This window comes from Somniosus microcephalus, chromosome 8, assembly GCF_052327205.1.
Source record: "Somniosus microcephalus isolate GS21.2 chromosome 8, FLI_Smic_1.0, whole genome shotgun sequence".
Lineage (NCBI taxonomy): Eukaryota > Metazoa > Chordata > Chondrichthyes > Squaliformes > Somniosidae > Somniosus > Somniosus microcephalus.
Window position 1 is genome coordinate 239,862,693 of NC_140994.1, and position 23,460 is coordinate 239,886,152.

Below are 23,460 nucleotides of genomic sequence, written 5' to 3' on the forward strand. Positions count from 1 at the left end.
CCAATGAGTAGAGTCCCAATCTACTCAACCTCTCCTCATATGTCCATCCTCTCATCCCCGGGATTAACCGAGTGAACCTTCTTTGTACTGACTCGAGAGCAAGTATGTCTTTTCTTAAGTATGGACACCAAAACTGTATGCAGTGTTCCAGGTGCAGTCTCACCAATACCTTGTACAACTAAAGCAATACCTCCCTATTTTTATATTCTATCCCCCTAGCAATGAAAGCCAACATTCCATTGGCCTTCTTAATCACTTGCTGCACCTGCATACTAACTTTTGGAGTTTCGTGCACCAGGACCCCCAGATCCCTTTGTACTTCAGTACTTTCCAGTTTCTCACCATTAAGATAATAACTTGCTCTACGATTTTTCCTGCCAAAGTGCATAACCTCACACTTTCCAGCATTGTATTCCATCTGCCAAATCTCTGCCCACTTACTTAGCCTGTCTATGTCCCCTTGCAGGTTTTTTATGTCCTCCTCACTCACTACTTTCCCTCCCATCTTAGTATCATCTGCAAACTTTGATTTGCTATCACAGGGACATGGTTGAGGGAGGGGCAGGACTGGCAGCTCAATATTCCGGGGTATAGAATCTTCAGGCGAGACAGAGGGGAGTGGTAAAAGAGGGGGTGTTGCAATATTAATCAAGGAGTCAATTACTGCTGTATGGAGAGATGATATCTTAGCAGGTTCCTCTAATGAGGCCATATGGGTAGAACTTAAAAACAAAAAGGGGGCAAGCACATTGCTGGGAGCGTACTATAGGGCCCCAAACAGTCGGAGGGAGATAGAGGAACAGATATGTAGGCAAATCTCAGAGAAGTGTAGAAATAATAGGGTAATAATAGTAGGGGATTTGAACTTCCCTAATATTAACTGGGATAGTCAGAGTGTGCAAGGCTTAGAGGGTGCGGAATTCTTGAAGTGCATCCAGGAGAGCTTTTTGAGCCAGCATGTAGAAAGTCCTACAAGAGAGGGGGCGGTACTGGACCTAATTCTAGGGAATGTAGCCGGGCAAGTGGTAGAAGTGTCAGTAGAAGAGCATTTTGGTGACAGTGACCATAATTCGGTGAGATTTAAGGTAGTCATGGAAAAGGAGAAAGATGGACCGGAAATAAAGATTCTAAATTGGGGGAAGGCCGATTTTAATATGATAAGGCAGGATCTGGCCAAAGTGGACTGGGATCAGCTACTTGAAGGAAAATCCACATCAGAGCAGTGGGAGTCTTTCAGAAAGGAAATAGAGAGAGTACAACACCAACATGTTCCCGTAAAGGTCAAGGGTGGGACCAACAAGCCCAGGGAACCCTGGATATCAATGGATATACAAGAATGGATTAGGAAAAAAAGGGAGGCTTTTGCCAGATACAAAGGACTAAACACAGTGGAAGCCCTAGAGGAGTACAGAAAGTGCAGGGGGGCACTTAAAAAAGAAATTAGGAGAGCGAAGAGGGGACGTGAAAAAACACTGGCGGGCAAAATAAAGGAAAATCCCAAGGTGTTTTATAAGTATATTAAGGGCAAGAGGATAACCAGGGAAAGAGTAGGGCCCATTAGGGACCAAAGCGGCAATCTGTGTGTAGAGCCGGAAAAGGTTTTAAATGAATATTTTGCATCTGTGTTCACTATGGAGAAGGACGATGTAGGCATAGAAATCAGGCAGGGGGATTGTGATATACTTGAACCAATTAGTATTGAGGGGGAGGAGGTACTAGCGGTTTTAGCGGGCTTAAAAGTGGATAAATACCCAGGCCCAGATGAGATGTATCCCAGGCTGCTGTGTGAGGCAAAGGAGGAGATTGCAGGGCCTCTGACACAAATTTTCCGAACCTCTCTGGCCACAGGGGAGGTGCCAGAGGACTGCAGGACAGCTAACGTAGTAGCATTATTCAAGAAGGGTAGTAGGGATAGACCAGGGAATTACAGGCCAGTGAGCCTAACATCAGTGGTGGGGAAATTATTGGAAAAAATTCTGAGGGACAGGATTAGTCTCCACTTGGAGAGGCAAGGATTAATCAAGTGTAGTCAGCATGGCTTTGTCAGGGGGAGATCATGTCTAACCAATTTGAATTTTTTGAGGGGGTGACTAGGTGTGTGGATGAGGGTAGTGCAGTTGATGTAGTCTACATGGACTTCAGTAAGGCTTTTGACAAAGTCCCACATGGGAGACTGGTCAAGAAGGTAAGAGCCCATGGGATTCAGGGCAATTTGGCACATTGGATCTAAAATTGGCTTAGTGACAGGAGGCAGAGGGTGATGGTCGAAGGTTGTTTTTGTGACTGGAAGCCTGTGTCCAGTGGTGTACCACAGGGATCGGTGCTGGGTCCTTTGCTGTTTGTAGTGTACATTAATGATTTAGATATGAATGTAGGAGGTATGATCAGTAAGTTCGCAGATGACATGAAAATTGTGTGGTAAATAGCGAGGAGGGAAGCCTCAGGCTATAGGACGATATCGACGGGTTGGTCAGATGGGTAGAACAGTGGCAAATGGAATTTAACCCTGAAAAGTGGGAGGTAATGCATTGTGGGAGGACTGACAAGGCAAGGGAATACACAATGAATGGTAGGATCCTAGGAATGACAGAGGATCAGAGGGACCTTGGTGTGCATGTACATAGATCCCTGAAGGCAGCAGGACAGGTAGATAAGGTGGTTAAAAAGGCATATGGGATACTTGCCTTCATTAGCCGAGGCATAGAATATAAGAGCAGGGAGGTTATGATGGAGCTGTACAAAACGCTAGTTAGGCCACAGCTGGAATACTGTGTGCAGTTCTGGTCGCCACACTATAGGAGGGATGTAATTGCATTGGAGAGGGTGCAGGGGAGATTCACCAGGATGTTACCTGGGCTGGAGCGCCTCAGCTATGAAGAGAGACTGGACAGGCTGGGGTTGTTTTCCTTAGAGCAGAGAAGGCTGAGAGGGGATCTGATTGAGGTGTACAAAATTATGAGGGGCATAGATGGGTTGGTGGAAAGTAACTTTTCCCCTTATTTTAGGGGTCAATAACCGGATGGCATAGTTTCAAGGTAAGGTTTAGAGGGGATTTGAGGAAAAACTTTTTCACCCAGAGGGTGGTTGGAATCTGGAACTCACTGCCTGAAAGGGTGGTAGAGGCAGGAACCCTCACAACATTCAAGAAGCATTTAGATGAGCACTTGAAACGCCATAGCATACAAGGCTACGGACCAAGTGCTGGAAAATGGGATTAGAATAGACAGGGCTTGATGGCCGGCGTGGACACGATGGGCCAAAGGGCCTCTTTCTCTGCTGTATAACTCTATGACTCTATAATGCCAATGAACCCAGTCACTGACCAATACCCAGCCACTATACTCTCAAGTCCCATGCGATCCTTGAACAATGTCACTGAAGATTGACTGGCAACTATAACATATTGTGAAGGGGCCAGCTGTCTGGTTAACACAACAATTTAACAATGCAAAGGTTTTCCTTGTTCAGCTGCACTCACTTCATTCGTGTGATCACCCCCTCCAGGGTTTTGAACTCAATCTTTTTTCCCTTCTGTGTACAAATCATTGACCTCTGTACAGCTACGACTTCTCCATTCACATCTCGAAACTGTAGACGGATTTGCGCTCGCACATCGGTTTCATGGGCAACCTTCATTAAAAATGAATAAACTTGTTAATTATACGGCCATGGGAATTATAAATGCCGACAATAAATCATGTATGTGAGTTGGCGATACATTTTCCACTTGCATAACAGTACTGTCTCCATCAGTTTCATTTTTTGATTTATACCATTGCAAAGAATTACAAACAAAACTAGAGAAACCAGACTGTGAAGATGTGAGGCCTTTGGCCCTCATGATGGGACTCCAAGCCTTTGTCACACCCCTAAAGTTCCCTGGAGTTCAGAATATTCAGAAGGTGGCACGGAAATAAAAGTGGGCACAGAAAATAGTGTAGCTAGGCAGTCAGCTAGGTGATCAACATGTGAAGATTGGTTGTTAGTTAAGTACTAAATGTAGCTTTAATGTTGGGAGTCTGAATACAACGTCTGGATGTTCCATCAACCTACATCAACTATAAGCCCCATGACACTCCAAAGCTTGAAACTGGAAGACTCCAACACAGCACCAGTCCAGACATGCAATATGTTCATTGTAAAGAAAGACTTGCATTTTTATACAGCGCCTTTCAAATCCGAATTTGTGGCAGCAATTATACCAAAAACACAAATATTCTGATTCCAAACAGAGGTTTAAGTGCTGGAACTTGACATTTCAATTTCTGCAGCCTTACATAGCAAGCATCTTCACTATATCGACATACAAAAACTAGGTATTAATGATATCTACAGTGTGGGAAATAGTAAACTTTATACTAATTTGGCTGACGGCTTTAAATGAATTTAAACAAAGCCTTCCTATGCACATTTTTAAACACATACATTTTGCTCATAACTTAAATTTCAGTTATTAATATAACCTTTCTTATATTGAAGAGACAGTAGTGTTATCACTAGGATGTCAATATATGTGTGTAGCATCCTGTGCCCACGTAAGCATCCAGCAGTACAATTACAGATGTTTCTTCTTCCAGACGTGGCAGCCAATTTGCGCACAGCAAGCTCCCACAAACAGCAATGTGATAATGACCACCAGATAATCTGTTTAAGTGATGTTGGTTGAGGAATAAATATTGGCCAGGACACCAGGGATAACTCCCCTGCTCTTCTTCGAAATAGTGCCCTGGGATCTTTTCTGTCCACCTTAGAGGGATGACGGGGCCTCGGTCATCCGAAAGACGCCACCTCTGGCAGTGCAGCGCTCCCTCAGCACTGCACTGGAATGTCAGCCTAGATTTTGTTCGCAAGTCTCTGAAATGGGACTTGAACCCACGACTTTTCCCACTCAAGAGGAGGGAGAATGCAAACACTGAGCCAAAGCGGACATTGACGGTGGCCAGAAATATCGCCTCACTTGTACAAAATATCTTGAAGATTATTGGACTGCAGGAAATGCACCCTGAAGAAAACATTTGTGGACTGATTCAATTACTTAAGATACTTATTTTATCAGCATTTTGCAGTGTTTTCTGTTTTTGTGCAATTATTTTACTTGAAAATAAATCCGGAGTGTGGGGGAATCCCATGTGGTACATTAACGAGTAATTATTAGCCCTCTAGCACATTACCACATTCACAGCATGGATGATTCACAGGAAACTCTGTCTGATATTGCTGTGATAAAAGTATTGAGGGGGAAAAGCCCATTAACACCAAACTTCTGGTGCAAAACACAAGCAGAAGGACACTCAATCATATCCACACCTCTTCCCTTGCTTCTTAAACATGATTGTACTTTTTAAGCATGACTGGTTCTCTGTGCTATTTTTAAATGGTTATCTATAACTACAATAAGCTAGACCTTCCTGGGATGGGAGAGTAATCTCTCAGCATCACACACTGTCATCATATAAGTAACTTCCTGTAGTGTTTGCAAATTTCAGAACTTCTTTTCATTGAATCATAGAAATTTATGGCACAGAAGGAGGCCATTCAGCCCATTGTATCTGTGCCGGCCGAAAAAGAGCTCTCCAGCCTAATCCCTCTTTCCAGCTCTTGGTCCGTAGCCTTGTAGGTTACAGCACTTCAAGTGCATATCCAAGTACTTTTAAAATGTGATGAGGGTTTCTGCCTCTTTTAATGTTCTGACATTGCCTGGTCTGTTCGGAGTTATAGGGCCGTAATTTACGGCCCCTACGGATGCGTATGCGCCCATAGCGGCCGCGCAAGTTCTGGGTTTAGACACGCGAAGCGCATGCACTAAAACCAGGAACTTCCGATCTGTCAAGGATTCTCTTGACAGATCGCATGCATCCCCAGCAAAAGGGCCTCCGTGGGCGGAGAGTTGGGCTATTTGCCCAACTTCTGTCCAGCGAATGCCCGTGAAATTCTTACGCCTGGTAAACGCAAGTGTAAGGCCTGCTTTTACCAGCGTAAGCATTTTAAAAAACATAAAAATGTTTCTTTTTCATTCATCTAAACATTAAAACACATGTAAAATAAGGCAAGGTTATTTTTAGCCCCTTTTAAAACATTTACATTTATTTTTCAAAAAATAAATTTTTGTTTTAAATGCCTAATTAATTTTAAATATGTAATTTTTTTATTTATTAGCTATGTTAAATGTATTATTTATGTGATCCCCATTCATGCTTATGGGAATCCCTAGAAGTATGAATAGGGATCCCCTTCTTTCATTGGTTGGGTCTACGCACAGAGACCCAGGAACGCGAGTCTCCGTGGATCCCAAGGTAGAAGGTAAGTGCGTAGATTTTTTTGCCGGTCGGAGGCCTCCGACCGCAAATTCAAGTCCATAACCTTCAATTATATGGGCAAATCTGGCTTTTACTTTTAAAAACAGGGATTTTTTGCACTTAATCGTTGATGTATTCTGTTTGAGTCTCACAACCTTAACAGGTTCACACTGCCTTGTGCACCTTAAGCTTGGTCTTAATCATAATCATAATCATAATCAACTTTATTGTCATTGTTAGTGCACAAGTGCAGTACAACGAAATGTAGGCTTGCGGCTCCCGAGAGTGTACATTTAGATTAAGACATTTAAACATTCAACATACATTTGGCTTGTGATACATTAACATAAACTTAACCATAATAAAGTGCATTGGCAGATGTGCAGGCTTTAGAGTTTATTTGTGGAGTTCAGTAGGATGACAGCCCTGGGAAAGAAGCTGTTCCTAAATCTGGTCGTACGGGTGCGAATGCATCTGTAGCGTCTCCCAGATGGCAGGAGGGCGAACAGACTGTGGCTGGGGTGGGTAGGGTCTTTGATGATGGTCCGTGACCTCCGTAAACAGCGTTTCTGGTATATGTGCTCTATGGTCGGTAGCCGGGTGCCGGTAATGCGTTGGGCAGTTTTGACTACCCGCTGCAGGGCTTTCCGTCCATGTCCATCCCATATTCGCTTCCTTAGATAGGTACAAAGGAAGATGGTTGTGGTTGTTCGAGGTCAATAATCTCAGCCACAGGACATCACTGCAGGAGTTCCTCAGGGCAGTATCTTAGGCTATCTTCAGCTGCTTCATCAATGACCTTGCCTCCATCATAAGGTCAGAAGTTCCATTTGCAGCAACTCAGATAATGAAGCAGTCTATGCCCACATGAAGCAAGACCTGGACGACTTTCAGGCTTGGGCTAAGTGGCAACTAACATTCGTGCCACACAAGTGCCAGGCAATGACTATCTCCAACAAGAGAGTCTAACCACTGCCCCTTGATATTCAACGGCATTACCATCGCCGAATCCCACACCATCAACATCCTGGGGATCACCACTGACCAGAAACCTAACTGGACCAGTAACATAAATACTGTGGCTACAAGAGCAGGTCAGAGGCTGGGTATTCTGCGGCAAATGTCTCACCTCCTGACTCCCCAAGCCTTTCCACCATCTACAAGGCACAAGTCAGATTTGTGATGGCATACTCTCCACTTGCCTGGATGAGTGCAGCTCCAACAACACTCAAGAAGCTCAACACCATCCAGGACAAAGCAGCCCGCTTGACTGGCACCCGACCCACCACGTTAAACATTCACTCCCTCCATCACTGGCGCACCCCGTGGCTGCAGTGTGTACCATCTACAAGATGCACTGCAGCAACTCACCAAGGCTTCTTCGACAGCACCTCCCAAACCCACGACCTCTTCCACCTAAGGGACAAGGGCAGCAGACGCACGGGAACACCATCACCTGCAAGTTCCCCTCCAAGTCATACACCATCCTGACTTGGAAATATGTCGCCATTCCTTCATCGTCACTGGTTCAAAATCCTGGAACTCCCTCCGTAACAGCACTGTGGGAGTACCTTCACCACACGGACTGCAGCGGTTCAAGAATGCGGCTCACCACCACCTTCTCAAGGGCGATTAGGGATGGGCATTAAATGCTGGCCTTGTCAGCGATGCCCACATCCCATGAACGAATAAAAAGAAAATCACTACAATAATCATGTAAAGTGCCTCTGAACTACAGAACCAGTTTTTCAGACAAATGTGAGACTTAGGGCATTATTAAAAGATACATTTTCTTTTCGTCTCTCCTGTTATCAGCATCAGTTATTAAACTAGCTGGGCTATGGTTGACGATAAATTGAAAACAGCATCAAATCCAAGCATTTGTCATCAGGATTCCAAAACTACAGATCTTCTGCCAAACAGAAGCAAGAGGCAAGACCAAATCCTTGCTACTGAACCATGCAGAACAAAAGCAGCCTATAAACAAATAACACCGTAGCATTGCAATTGTCGACAGGAGAGCATTTAAAACTGCCAATATGGTGCAACAGGGTGAAGATTTTTTTACAAAAACAATTCCACTGAAGACAAGTTATTTTATATATAGCTGACAGGTTTAATGGCTGGAAACTGCTGTTATTAGAAATGGGAGTGTCTGGATTTTGTCAGCATAGAGTCATTTTCTAGTGTAACTTTTGCAACAAAAATAAATGATTTTTTTTTAAAAAAAGGAACAGATTAAATCATTTCAAACAGAATGTGCACCTTCATAAATCTGCCCTACCTTTGGGTCATGCACAAACGTTTGCCCTTTGGTCCCAGGAGGGAAGTCGCCTGTACAGATGTACTTCAGGCACTCGATTATTGTCTGCAATAGAAAAATAAAGGTTAAATATATGCAAACAAAATAAAATGTCTGATTCCGTTACAGTAAGTTCTGTGTAGTTGTATCATGAGAATTGTTCAAAAACTCCCCAATATAGATATGTTTGATAAATTAGCACAAAACAAATAATCAAAACTAGTGACAATTAGTGAGAGGTAAGTATAGGACAACTACACGTTCATTTCCCCGTAGCAAACAAAAGTCTTTGAATTGTGTTGAAACCAAGTTACCGCATCATCATCTCCCTTAATTATCAGTGCTGTGTTATTCACGATGCCACTTCACTCTTTATGCTCCCTGTGGTCAAACTGTGGTCCGTGGGATCTTCTGTTGCTGCCTTGGACCAGATCCGATCCAGTCCTGTGTTTCTTACCTCAACAATGGTTGAAGTGGCCCACACACCCTCTTCTGCCTCTCTTCCCAGTCAGTTCCAACCTCTCCTCCTCCTCAAAGCCTCCCAGTTGCTTCTGCCTTCTCCTCCTTCTTTGCAATGCTGCCTCACAACAGATGCTGCCTTCCCTTTCCTCTCAGTAGCTACTGCTGCCATCTGCTCCTTTCCCATCCCCCAACTTGGCTCCCATTTTCTGTGGAGTGCCTTCGAGTCCAGGATCTCCAAGTACTAATTTAATTTTAAACATTGTGGTCAATAGATAAGAACTCCCTTTACAGGAGATAATATTTGAAATCTCCATTTGCCATTGGAGGATTATTTTAATTAAGTCCCCAAAAGGGCAAAGATTTCATGTTCTATACTCTTGTTCCAACATGAAACTCGTGCTCATAATGCAGAAGAAATAAAGCTTATCTTTAATCCTCTCCACGGTGTTATTATCCCACTTTAATAAACACTGCAATACTGGGTGATGAAAAACAGACCACAGGCGGTTGATAGGTAGTGGAATTCAGACCTTGAAAATGGCAACAACAAAAAGAGTCTACTAAAAGAATATCATTGTTCACCCATAGTCTGACAGTCATTTCATGCTCTTCAGGATAAGAATTTTAGTGTTAGGGAATGGAACATTTTCCCCCTTTTCTCATCCAGTGTCCACATCAAACATTCCTTGGCAAGACTTGATGCTAACTAAAGCTGCCTCTGCTCTGATCCACAAACACACCTTGACCCTCCTCCAATCTCAGAAGCAGCACACTCCACTGCAGTTTTCTATTCCCACATCAGTCATTCTTGTAGCCTGAGTGACACTTCCTACTTGTTGGCAGTCAGTGCCACAATGCGACTGTCCAAAGTCATTTCATGCAGGATCCTTTTAGCCACAGGGAAAGGCAGGGAATGGGAAGTAGAGAGAAATTGATTCATACCATTCATCTAGCAGTCTAAGCTGGATATGAATCTATTCTACATGAGATCACTTATTTTAACCATTTAGTCTGCCCCTCTTTCAATTTGTGCCCTTTTAATTCATTTTGGTTTAAATTTTATCTCTTGTATCATCATAGTCAACACAACTAAAACTGAATAGAACTGTGCTCAAGACAGCTGCGATTTAGGGGACCAGCCAGGTAAACTGCAAGGATCTCTTCCAGTCTGTATATTCCTATGTTCCAGCTGTAGAACTCACCGTTTTTCCAGCACCATTCGGTCCCACCAGAACAGTTAATGGAGTATAGAAGGAGATAATCTGCTTATTTTTGTCATCTATCCCGAAGCTCCTCACACCCTGAATACTCATCTTCTCAATTTTGGACATCTTGCTGGTCTTTAATCTTCACTTGCCCCTGATCTTGTAAACAAATGATGCAGAACCTGGAACATGAAATAATTTCTTCAATTAAAAACATTTAGGAGCCTCAATTCCATGCCCATGCTCATATTATTGAGCATCAAAAGAGACCACCTTTAAGGCAGACATCAACTGGACGTGACTGCCAGTTATGAAGTCACACTACAGTTCATTAACTCCCTTACGTTATCTATACAGATAGAAGGATTTAAAAGTTATGGGCGATGAAATAAAAGTACAAATGGACTGAATGCTTCATAATCATCTAAAGCACCATATTATTCCTGTTAAGAAGATTAAAATCCTGGGCAAATGCTGTTATCAAGATTTAGAGGTATTTGACCAAGTGTGATTTTGTAAACATATGGCCCAGAATTTGCGGTCGGAGGCTTACCTCGGGAGTACGCCTCCGACCCGCTAAAAAGGTACAAACTTAGCTTCAGGCTCCCCGGCTGTGCAGGGTTCAGATCCCGGGCCTCCAGGCGAACGCCTGTGTAAAGGCCCACGGATCACAGGGGGTTCGGAAGCGTCCCTGGCATCACGTGGGCCCGGTCCTCCAATCAGAAAGCAGGATTCCATTGCTGCCATTTCCCAACGGAACCCCCTAATGGCAAGGAATGGAATTCCTAAATAATTAAAAGAATTTATACAATTCTAATAAAAATAAATGTTCTCATTTTCAAATTTAATTAAAAGTCCCCTCAATACAGCGAATACAACAAACATTTAATTTCCTGAAAATAATTTAAAAGATTTTAATCCAGGCCAAAATTTACATAAAGTAATTTTTTAAGTGTTTGTGCACCATTTAAATTTTTAATTTAAGATTTATATTAACCCTTACGCTGGTGAAAGCAGGCCATAAAGCTGCTTTTACCAGCCTAAGAGTTTTGTGGGCATTTGCTGGGCGGTAGTGGGGCAAATAGCCCAACTCTGCGCCAGCGAAAAGTGATTTTTGGGTTGGTGCGGATGATCTGTCAAGGCGAACCTCGACAGATCGCAAGTTCTGGGTTTTGCACGTGTGGAAACCCGGAACTTGCGGGGTCCTTCAGAAAGCTTATGGCGGCGTACGCTTGCATCGGGAGCACAACTTCCGGGCCATATATTACATCTCATTGACAGCAAATCAGTGGCTACAATCTTGCTCCCCAAGACAGTATTGTGGTAAACCACTGTTTGTATTCCACTGTGTACATGCCTGTACATGCCTCGGCTGACTCCTCCCACGAGTCCAGGTATAAAGGTGACTGCTCCACAGTCCCTCTGTATTCTGGACCGGTCGACCACTCGAGGCACACCTTCATTCTCTTGTTAATAAAAGCCTGTTAGTTACTCGCTTAATCTGTCTTTTGAGTTATTGATAGCGCATCAAGTATTTAGAAGGAAAGAAAATCCAGCTCCTCCCCCACCAATTTCTCAGCAAATTTATACAGAGTACAAGAGCCACACAGACCAGGAAAAGTCTCAGGATCAGTCCCCAGTCTGTGGTAAAAGGGTTAAATTATGAGAACAGGTTGCATAGACTAGGCTTGTATTCCCTTGCGTATAGACGATTAAAGGGTGATCTAATTGACATGTTTATGATTAACGGATTTGATTGGATAGAAACTATTTCCTCTGATTGGGGAGGCACAACCTTAAAATTAGAGCTAGTTTGTGCAGGGGTGATGTCAGGAAGCATTTCTTCACACAAAGGGTAGTGGAAATCTGGAACTCTCCTCAAAAAGCTGTTGAGGCTTGGGGGTCAATTGAAAATTTAAAAACAGATTGGAAAGAATTTTGTTAGACAAGGGTATTAAGGGGTACGGAACCAAGGCGGGTAGATGGAGTTACGATAAATCAGCCATGACTTAACTGAAAGGCGGAACAGGCTCAAGGGACTGGATGGCCTACTCCTGTCCTGTGTGCTGAATTAGTTGCCGTCAGCTGGGCAACAGTAAGAGTGCACCAGGTACAGCAAGCAATTAGGAAAGCAAATAGTATGTTAGCCTTTATCACAAAAGGATTGGAATACAAAAGTAAAGAAATCTTATTGCAATTATATAGGGCCTCGGTGAGACCACACCTGGAGTATTGTGTACTGTTTTGGTCTCCTTACCCAAGGAAGGATATACTTGCCTTAGAGGGAGTGCAACAAAGGTTCACCAGACTGATTCCTGGGATGAGGGGATTGTCCTATAAGGAGAGATTGAGTAGACTAGGCCTATACTCCCTAGAGTTTAGAAGAATGAGAGGTGATCTCATTGAAACATTTAAAATTCTTAAAGGGCTTGACAGGGTAGATGCTGGGAGGCTGTTTCCCCTGGCTGGGGTGTCTAGAACCAGGGGTCACAGTCTCAGAATAAGGGGTTGGCCATTTAGGGCTGAGATGAGGAGAAATTTCTTCACTCAGATGGTTGTGAATCTTTGGAATTCTCTACCCCAGAGGGCTGTGGAGACTCAGTTGTTGAGTATATTCAAGACTGCGATCGATAGACTTTTGGATACTAAGGGAATCAAGGGATATGGTGATAGTGCGGGAAGGTGGAGTTGAGGTAGAAGATCAGCCATGATCTTATTGAATGACGGAGCAGGCTCAAGGGGCCGAATGGCCTATTCCTGCTCCTATTTCTTATGTTATGTTCTTGTGTACCCCTACATTAGAGAGAAAAAGGTTTCCCAGGGGTTTCCGCTTCTGAGTGCAATCCAACAATCTCTGTTGGACCATCTGTAGATGTGCACACCGGGTAAAGTTAGGATCTAATAATAGTGTCTCAGTCTGCCTTGTATTCACAATGATTGAAATTCTCAGACTCAACAATTAGTGCAGCTGAAATGTTTTTTTTTAATCTCCTTAGATAAAGTATAACTATTCTAATTTATAGCTCATCAAAGCTCCTATCTCCCTCGCTGTAATAAATCTGTTTATTACTACTTCTGTGCAAATTTGAATTGTAAGATAATTATCATTAATAACCAATTATTGCCATTCACCAGTTTTAGTCCACCAAGATGCCATACGAAAGAGTAAGGACATAGTTTTACATTCCCCACAGAACAAATCCACAACTGCAAAGGGCAGCACACTTCCACCAGGGAGGGGAAAGTGGAGGGCATACGTCCCACCTGCCCACAGCCAGCTGCACAGCAACCAAAGGCCTTGGAGTGGCTCGCGTGCCTCCCTGCTCAGCGAGACAATGGCTGTGCGGTGGATAAAAGGAAAGGTTTTTTTTAGATTTAAAACCTACATTACTTCCTTTTAGCACCAGTAACTCTTAGTTGTAGTGCAGGTTACACATTACTGATGTACTTAGAGGTGCAAAACCTTGGCACAATGTGTCAAGTCTTGTTGAGTCATTTCACAGCTGTGAAATCCAGTGTTAAAATAAGCATCACAGTGTACAGGAGGAATTTCACATTTCGCACCACTCTCATTCAATTTATTGCAGAGCGCAGCACTTTCTTATCAACTACTTTACGGATCCAAAAATTGCCACTTCTCAAACATAGCCAGTGGGACACTCTACAATCTCAACCGATAGATCGGAAAGCTTGAAATTCAGCTATAAATTGCATTCTTGAAGAGGAGGTTCAACTTTATCACGGGAGATCAAAATGTTTAGGAAAAGAGTGAAAAGTGAGCCTGGAAAATGTGAATAGAAGGCAGGCTTATAAAGCACCTTACTACAAGGATTGGATAGACTTACAATTATATCGCACCTTACCAGGTCCTCAGGATTCCCAAAGCACTTCACACCCAGTTACGTTGAAGTGTAGTCACTGCAGTAATGTAGGCAAACTGGCCTGTGCTACACACAAGTGACCGAGTCACAGCATTCGAATAAACACTCCACTGTAACTGGCAGTCTTGGAAACACAAACTAATCCAGCAAAAATAACAGGCTACTGTCGAGTGTTTCTGTTAAAATGTTCATTTGAAGTCATTCCAGCGTGAGCACAAGAGTTCTAAAAAACGGCTCATTTTTGCCCTAAAGGATAGCAATTTCCTGTCACACAGGTAATGTCAGCAAAGTTTTCATCCAATGTAGAAGTCGTGGCCATAATTCCACAGGTTGCAAATGACAAAAAGCTTGGAAATGTAGTAAACAGTGAGGAGGATAGTAGCAGACTTCAGGAGGACGTCGACAGACTGGCGGAATGGGCAGACACATGGCAGATGAAATTTAATGCAGAGAAACGTACATAGAAGATAGTAGCAGGAGTAGGCCATTCGGCCCCTCGAGCCCACTCCGCCATTCAATGCGATCATGGTTGATCATCCAATGCGATCATGGCTGGTCATCCAAATTTAGTACCCTGTCCCTGCTTTCTCCCCATACCCCTTGATCCCCTTAGCCTTAAGGAGTGTGAAGTGATGCATTTTGGAAGGAAAAATGACGCGAGGCAATATGAACTAAATGGTACAATTTTAAAGGTGGTGCAGGAACACAGAGACTTGGGGGTTTACATACAAAAATCTTTGAAGGTGGCAGGACAAGTTGATAAAGCTGTTAAAAAAAAAACAGGCTCCTTGGCCTTATAAATAGAAACATAGAGTACAAAATCAAGGAAGTTATGTGAAGTCTTTATAAATCATTGGTTAGGCCTCAGCTACAGTATTGTGTCCAAATCTGGGCACCAAACTTTAGAAAGTGCATAAGAACATAAAAAATAGGAATAGGCTACTTGGCCCCTCGAGCCTGCTCTGCCATTCAATAAGATCATGGCTGATCTTGGGCTCAAAGCCACTTCTCCGCCCGCTCCCCATAACCCTTCGCTCCCTTATCTTGCAAAAATCTGTCTATCTCCACCTTAAATGAATTTAATGGCCCAGCCTCCATAGCTCTCTGGGGCAGAGAATTCCACAGATTTACAACCCTCAGAAGAAATTCCTCCTCATCTCAGTACTAAAAGGGCCACCCTTTATTCTAAAACTGTGCCCCCGCGTCCTAGATTTCCCCACGAGGCGAACCATCCTCTCAGCATCTACCCTGTCGAGCCCCCTCAGTATCTTATATGTTTCAATAAGATCACCTCTCATTCTTCTAAATTCCAATGAGTATAGGCCCAGCCTGCTCATCCTTTCCTCATAAGTCAACCCCCTCATCTCTGGAATTAACCTAGTGAATCGTCTCTGAACTGCCTCCAATGCAAGTATATCCTTCCTTAAATAAGGAGACCAAAACTGTACACAGTACTCAAGGTGTGGTCTCACCAATACCCTGTACAGTTGTAGCAGGACTTCCCTGCTTTTATTCTCCAACCCCTTTGAAATAAAGGCCAACATTCCATTTGCCTTTTTGATTACTTGCTGTACCTGCATGCTAACTTTTTGTGTTTCATGCACAAGGACCCTCAGGTCCCTCTGAACTGTAGCATTTTGTAATCTCTCTCCATTTAAATAATAATTTGCTTTATTTTTCCTGCCAAAAGTGCATAACCTCGCACTTTCCCATATTATACTCCATCTGCCAAATGTTTGCCCACTCACTTAGCCTGTCTATATCCCTTTGCAGGTTCTTTGAGTCCTCTGCACAACTTGCTTTCCCACCCATCTTTGTATCATCCACAAACTTGGCTACATTACACTCGGTCCCTTCATCCAAGTCATTAATGTAGATTGTAAATAGTTGAGGCCCAGCACCAATCCCTGTGGCACCCCACTAGTTACCGTTTGCCAACCGGAAAATTACCCATTTATCCCGACAATCTGCTTTCTGTTAGTTAGCCAATTCTCTATCCATGCCAATATATTACCTCCAATTCCATCAAGGCCTTGGAGATTTACTAGAGTGCTACCAGGGATGAGGGGTTTCATCCGGAGAGACTAGAGAAGCTGGGATTGTACTCCTTACAGCAGGGAAGGTTATGTTAAAGGGAAAATTCATAGAGGTATTCAACATTATGAGGGTTTTTTGACAGATTAGATAGGGAGAAACTGTTTCCACTGGCAGGAGGGTCGATAAGCTGAAGACACAGATTTAAAATAATTGGCAAAAAAAAGGAGAATTTTCTTTACTCAGCGAGTTATGATGACCTGGAATGTAAATGCCTGAAAATGTAAATTTTTCTATTCTTCCTACCAAATTGAATAACCTCACATTTCCCTACATTATACTCCATCTGCCACCTTACTGCCCACTCATTTAGTCTATCTATATCCCTTTGCAGACTCTTTGGGGTCGATTTTCCTGGAGCCGTCAGGCGGGGTTTCATGCGTGTGGGGGGGGAATCCCGAATTTGGGGGTCCCGACACCATCCCGCACAAAACCACGCCCCACGCAAGTTTCAGGGGCGGCGGGTACCCGCCCCACACTGGGACCCGCCGAAACCAGGCGGGAAGGGATTAGTGCCAATTAACTACCTGTTAGTTAACAGGCAGTTTTTAGCCTAATCCCTATTTTGAGGGGTTTCGTGTGGGATTCCCGACGGCTCCTAACCACGCCAGGTTGAGCAGGCAGGCCGTCGGGTTGAAGGAGTTGGAGGGGTCGCGATGTCGGTGCTCAGGTGAGTGTTGGGTGCATGAGTGCAAAGGTAAGTGTGTTTGGTGTGTCTAAATTGTGTGAAGAACTTTTACTTACCTGTACTTACCTTAACAGCCTTTCTTCCTGTAGGCGTCGGGAGCCCATCACTCAGCCAGCACTTAAAGCTGAACGGCTGCAATCTGTGAAAAGTGACAGCCTTCAGCTTTGAGTGCTGCTGAGAGTTCTAACTGAGTCTGTGCAGAAGGACTCACGTTAGAACTCAGACTGTCAGTGTTTCACAGCTTCAAACAGCTGTGAAACACTTTCATCTGTCAATCAGGGGAAAATCACACGGATTGGCCGGATGTCGAAGTAGGCGGGTCTAAAACCCAAAAGTTGTCGTCCCGCCTTCTTCCTGACAGCTTCAGGAAAGTCGACCCCTTTGTGTTCTCCTCACTGCTTACTGTCCAACTTAGCTTTGTATCATCAGCAAACTTGGATACATTACACTTGGTCCCTTCATCTAGGTCATTAATATAGATTGTAAATAACTGAGGCCCCAACACTGATCCGTGCGGCACCCCCCTAGTTACAGCCTGCCAACCTGAAAAAGATCCGTTTATCCCTATTCTCTGTTTTCTGTCCGTTAATCAATCTTCTATCCAAGCTACTATATTACCCCCAACCCCGTGAGCCCTAATCTTGTGCAATAATCTTTTATGTGGCACCTTATCGAATGCCTTTTGGAAATCCAAATATACTACATCCACTAGTTCCCCTTTATCTACCCTGCTAGTTACATCCTTAAAAAACTCTAATAAATTTGTCAAACACGATTTCCCTTTCATAAAACCATGTTGACTCTGCCTAATCATGTTATGATTTTCTAAGTGCCCTGATACCACTTCCTTAACAATGGATTCCAGCATTTTCCCGACAGCTGACGTCAGGCTAACTGGCCTGTAGGTCCCTGTTTTTTCTCTCCCTCCTTTCTTGAATAGCGGTGTTACATTTGCGACCTTCCAATCCAGTGGGACCATTCTAGAATCTAGGGAATTTTGGAAGAGCAAAACCAATGCATCCGCCATCTCTTCAGCCACCTCTTTTAGAACCCTATGATGTAGGACATCAGGTCCAGGGGATTTGTTGGCTTTTAGTCCCATTAGTTTTTCTAGTACTTTTTCTCCACTTATATTAATTATGTTAAGTTTCTCACCCTCATTAGACCCTTGGTTCCCCACCATTTTTGGTATGCTTTTTGTGTCTTCTACTGTGAAGACAGATACAAAATATTTGTTTAACGTTTCTGCCATTTCCTTATTCCCCGTAATAATTTCTCTTGTCTCAGCCTCTAAGGGACCAACGTTTACTTTTGCTACTCTCTTCCTTTTTACATACTTGTAGAAGTTCTTACAATCTGCTTTTATATTTCGTGCTAGTTTTCTCTCATATTCTACTTTTTCCCTTTTTATCAATTTTTTGGTCAACCTTTGCTGGTTTCTGAAACTCTCCCAATCCTCAGGCTTACTATTATTTTTTGCAACATTATAAGCTTCTTCTTTCAATCTAATGCTATCCTTAACTTCTTTAGTTAGCCACAGTTGGATCACTTTTCCCGTGTAGTTTTTGTTTCTCAATGGAATGTATTTTTGTTGAGAATTATGAAATATTTCTTTAAATACTAGCCACTGCTTATCTACTGCCATACCTTTTAATCTATTTTTCCATCTACCTTAGCCAACTCGCCCCTCATACCACTGTAATTGCCTTTATTTAAGTTTAAGACTCTAGTTTCGGACTTAGGCAAGTCACTCTCAAAATTGACGTGATTCTATCATATTATAGAAACATAGAAGATAGGAGCAGGAGTAGGCCATTCAGCCCTTCGAGCCTGCTCCGCCATTCAATGAGATCATGGCTGATCATTCAAATTCAGTACCCTGTCCCTGCCTTCTCCCCATATCCCTTGATCCCTTTAGCCTTAAGAAATATATCCAACTCTTTCTTGAATATATTTAATGAACTGGCCTCCACTGCCCTCTGTGGCAGAGAATTCCACAGGGTCACCACTCTCTGGGTGAAGAAATTCCTCCTCATTTCAGTCCTAAATGTCCTACCCCTTATCCTTAAGACTATGACCCCTGGTTCTGGACTCCCCGACCATCGGGAACATCCTTCCAGCATCTAGTCTGTCTAGGCCTGACAGAATTTTATAGGTTTCGATGAGATCCCCTCTCAATCTTCTAAACTCCAGTGAGTATAAGCCCAATCGACACAATCTCTCCTCATACGTCATTCCTGCCATCCCAGGTATCAGCCTGGTGAATCTTCGCTGAACTCCTTCCATGGCAAGCACGTCCTTCTTCAGATAAGGTGACCAAAACTGCACACAATACTCAAGGTGTGGTCTCACCAAGGCCCTGTACAACTGTAGCAAGACATCCTTGTTCCTGTACTCGAACCCTCTTGCGACGAAGGCCAACATACCATTTGCCTTCTTAACCGCCTGCTGCACCTGCATGCTTACTTTCAGCGACTGGTGCACAAGAACACCCAGGTCTCTTTGCACTTCCCCTTCTCCCAATCTATTGCCATTCAAATAATAATGTGCCTTCCTGTTTTTGCCACCAAAGTGGATAACCTCACATTTATCCACATTATAGTGCATTTGCCATGTTTCTGCCCAATCACCTAACCTGTCCAAATCGTACTGGAGTTTCATGACATCCTCCTCACAGCATACCCTCCCACCCAGCTTTGTGTCGTCTGCAAATTTGGAGATATTACATCCAATTCCCTCGTCCAGATCATTTATATTGTGAACAGCTGGGGTCCTAGGACCGATCCTTGCGGTACCCCACTAGTCACTGCCTGCCACTCGGAAAACGACCCGTTTATTCCAACTCTTTGCTTTCTGTCCGCCAACCAGTTCTCTATCCAAGTCAATACCTTGCCCCCAATCCCATGTGCCTTAATTTTGCACGCTAATCTCTTATGCGGGACCTTATCGAAAGCCTTCTGAAAGTCCAAATACACCACATCCACTGGTTCTCCTTTATCTATTTTACCAGTTACATCCTCAAAAAATTCCAGTAGATTAGTCAAGCATGATTTACCTTTTATAAATCCATGTTGACTTTGTCCGATCCTGTCACTGCTTTCCAAGTGCTCTGCTATTACATCTTTTATAATGGACTCTAGCATTTTCCCCACTACTGATGTCAGGCTTACCGGTCTATAATTCCCCGCTTTTTCTCTGCCAGCTTTTTTGAATAGTGGGGTAACATTAGCTACCCTCCAATCCATGGGTACTGTTCCAGAGTCTATCGAGTTCTGGAAGATGACCAGCAATGCATCTACTATTTCTAGGGCCACTTCCTTAAGTACCCTGGGATGTAGATTATCAGACCCTGGGGATTTATCGGCCTTCAGTCCCATCAATTTTCCTAACACCATTTCCCTACAAATACTGATTCCTTTCAGTTCCACCCTTTCATCAGACCCTATGTTCCCCGGTATTTCTGGGAGGTTATTTGTGTCCTCCTTTGTGAAGACAGAACCAAAATATGTATTTAGTTGGTCTGCCATTTCTTTGTTCCCCATTATAAATTCCCCCGATTCTGACTGCAAGGGACCTACGCTTGACTTCACCAATCTTTTTCTCTTCACATATCTATAAAAGCTTTTACAGTCAGTTTTTATGTTCCTTGCAAGCTTACTCTCATATTCTATTTTCCCTTTCTTAATTAATCCCTTTGTCCTCCTTTGTTGAATCCTAAACTGCTCCCAATCCATCAGTTTGCCCCAGAGGATCCTTTACTGAGATTGCTAATTAACCCTGTCTCATTACACAGTACAAGGTCTAAAATCGCCTATTCCATGACATATTGTTCCAGGAAACTGTCCCGAGTGCATTCCATGAACTCGTCCTCCAGACTACCTTTGCCAATTTGATTTGTCCAGTCTATATGAATTACATAGAATGGGAGAGCACGTGATGTGTTGCTGCTGTAATGTGTGGGAGCTGGTGGACACCATTGTTGCTCACGGTGACCACATTTGCAGTAAGTGCTGGCTGCTCGAGGAATTCTGGCTCCGTGTTGAAGAGCTGGAGTCTGAGCTTCAAACACTGAGACACATCAGGGAGGGGGAAAGTTACCTGGACTCTGTGTTTCAGGAGGTAGTCACACCAATTAGATTAATTAATTCAGATGTAGTCCGTGGCCAGGGACAGGATGGTGTGACTAGAAGTGAGGCAGGTACGGGGATCCAGGAGGTAGTGTTGGAGGAGCCGCAGCCCTTGCTCTTGTCCAACAGGTTCGAGGCTCTTACTCCCTGTGAGGATGGGAACGGGGACTGCGGGGAGGATGAGCAACCCGGCCACAGCACCGTGGAGTGGGGAGCCATTCAAGTGGGGGGAGTTAAAAGAAATGTTGTAGTGGTAGGGGATAGTATCGTTAGGGGGATAGGGTTCTTTGCAGCCGAGAGCGAGAGTCCCGAAGGCTGTGTTGCCTGCCCGGTGCCAGGGTTAAGGACATCTCCTCTGGGCTGGAGAGAAACTTGGAGTGGGAGGGGGAGGATCCAGTTGTCGTGGTCCATGTTGGTACCAACGACATAGATAGGACAAGGAAAGAAGTTCTGCTGAGGGAGTTTGAGCAGCTAGGGGCCAAATTAAAAATCAGAACCACAAGGGTAATAATCTCTGGATTACTACCTGAGCCACGTGCAAATTTGGCTAGGGTAAATAAAATCAGAGAGTTAAATGCGTGGCTCAAAGACTGGTGTGGGAGAAATGGGTTTTGCTTCTTGGGACACTGGCATCAGTACTGGGACAGGAGAGAGCTGTTCCGTTGGGACGGACTTCACTTGGCCAGTGCTGGGACTAGAATCCTGGCGAATCGAATAACTAGGGCTGTAGAGAGGGCTTTAAACTAATTAGTGGGGGGGGGGGTTTTAAGAGAGCGAAAAATAAAAATGACAGCGGAGAAGGCAATAGAGCAAGGTAGCAGTGGGGGAATTAAAAACCAGATCGTGTCAGGAAGGGACAGAATGTATAATGATAAAGGTAAAGTAGTAAAAGGGGTAACAGCAGGAATAAATTTTCAGAAAACATATCTGAAAGTTCTTTATCTGAATGCACGCAGCATTCATAACAAAATAGACGAGTTGACGGTACAAATAACTACACATGGGTATGATCTGGTGGCCATTACGGAAACATGGCTGCAAGATGATCATGACTGGGAACTAAACATACAAGGGTATTTGACAATTAGGAAGGACAGACAGGAAGGAAAGGGAGGTGGAGTTGCTATGTTAATCAAGGATGGAATCACTGCAATAGTCAGAAATGATATTGGGTCAAAAGGATCAGGATAGTGAAACAGTTTGGGTGGAGATAAGAAATAATAAGGGGAAAAAGTCACTAGTGGGCATAGTCTATAGGCCTCCTAACAGTTGCAACTCTGTTGGTCGGAGTATAAATCAGGAAATAGTTGGGGCTTGTAATAAGGGAACAGCTATAATCATGGGGGATTTTAACTTTCATATTGACTGGACTAATCAAATTGGGAATGGCAGCCTTGAGGAAGAGTTCATAGAGTGTATTAGGGATGAGTTCCTTGAGCAGTATGTAACTGAACCAACCAGGGGGCAGGCAATCTTAGATCTGGTCCTGTGCAATGAGACAGGATTAATAAAAAATGTCCTAGTAAAGGATCCCCTTGGAATGAGTGACCATAATATGGTTGAATTCCAAATTCAGTTTGAGGGTGAGAGAGTTGGATCTCAAACCAGCGTACTGAGCTTAAATAAAGGAGACTATGAAGGTATGAGAGTAGAATTGACTAAAGTGGACTGGGAAAACAGATTAACGTGTAAGACGGTACAAGAGCAGTGGTCTACATTCAAGGAGATATTTCACATCTTTCAAGATAAATATATTCCACTGAGGAAAAAGGGGAGTAAAAGAAAAGACAGCCATCCGTGGCTTAGTAAAGTAATAAAGGATAGTGTCCGACTGAAAACAAGGGCATATAAAGTAGCCAAATCTAGTGGGAGGATAGAAGATTGGGAAGCATTTAAAAGCCAGCAAACAATAACTAAAAGATTAATTAAGAAAGGGAAGATAGATTATGAAAGTAAACTAGCAAAAAATATAAAAACAGATAGCAAGAGTTTCTACAGCTATATAAAAAGAAAAAGGGTGGCTAAAGTGAACGTTGGTCCCTTAGAGGATGAGACCGGGAAACTAGTGGTGGGGAACATGGAGATGGCAAAGACGCTGAACAAATATTTTGTATCAGTCTTTACAGTAGAGGACACTAAAAATATCCCAACACTGGACAAATAGGGGGCAATGGGGGGGGGGGGGGGGGGGGGTTGGAGCTAAACACAATTAAAATCACTAAGGAGATGGCACTCAGTAAAATAATGGGACTTAAGGCGGATAAATCCCCCGGACCTGATGGCCTTCATCCTAGGGTCTTGAGAGAAGTGGCGGTAGGGATTGTGGATGCATTGGTGATTATTTTCCAAAACTCCCTGGACTCAGGAAAGGTCCCGGCAGATTGGAAAACTGCTAATGTAACACC

General features: G+C 43.6%; 1 protein-coding gene across 2 annotated transcripts in view; it reads right to left on the reverse strand.

The window, feature by feature from the left end:
• Positions 1 to 23,460, reverse strand: part of rad50 (RAD50 homolog, double strand break repair protein) — a 201,992-nt gene that overhangs the window by 168,710 nt on the left and 9,822 nt on the right. For both annotated transcript variants that reach the window (XM_085995845.1, XM_085995844.1), the window contains exons 2-4: positions 10,263 to 10,447; positions 8,581 to 8,664; positions 3,479 to 3,630 (exon numbers count right to left, since the gene is read on the reverse strand). In XM_085995845.1, coding sequence (XP_085851971.1) covers positions 3,479 to 3,630; positions 8,581 to 8,664; positions 10,263 to 10,391 — 365 coding nt within the window. In that variant the 5' untranslated portion in view covers positions 10,392 to 10,447. The remainder of the gene's footprint in view (positions 1 to 3,478; positions 3,631 to 8,580; positions 8,665 to 10,262; positions 10,448 to 23,460) is intronic.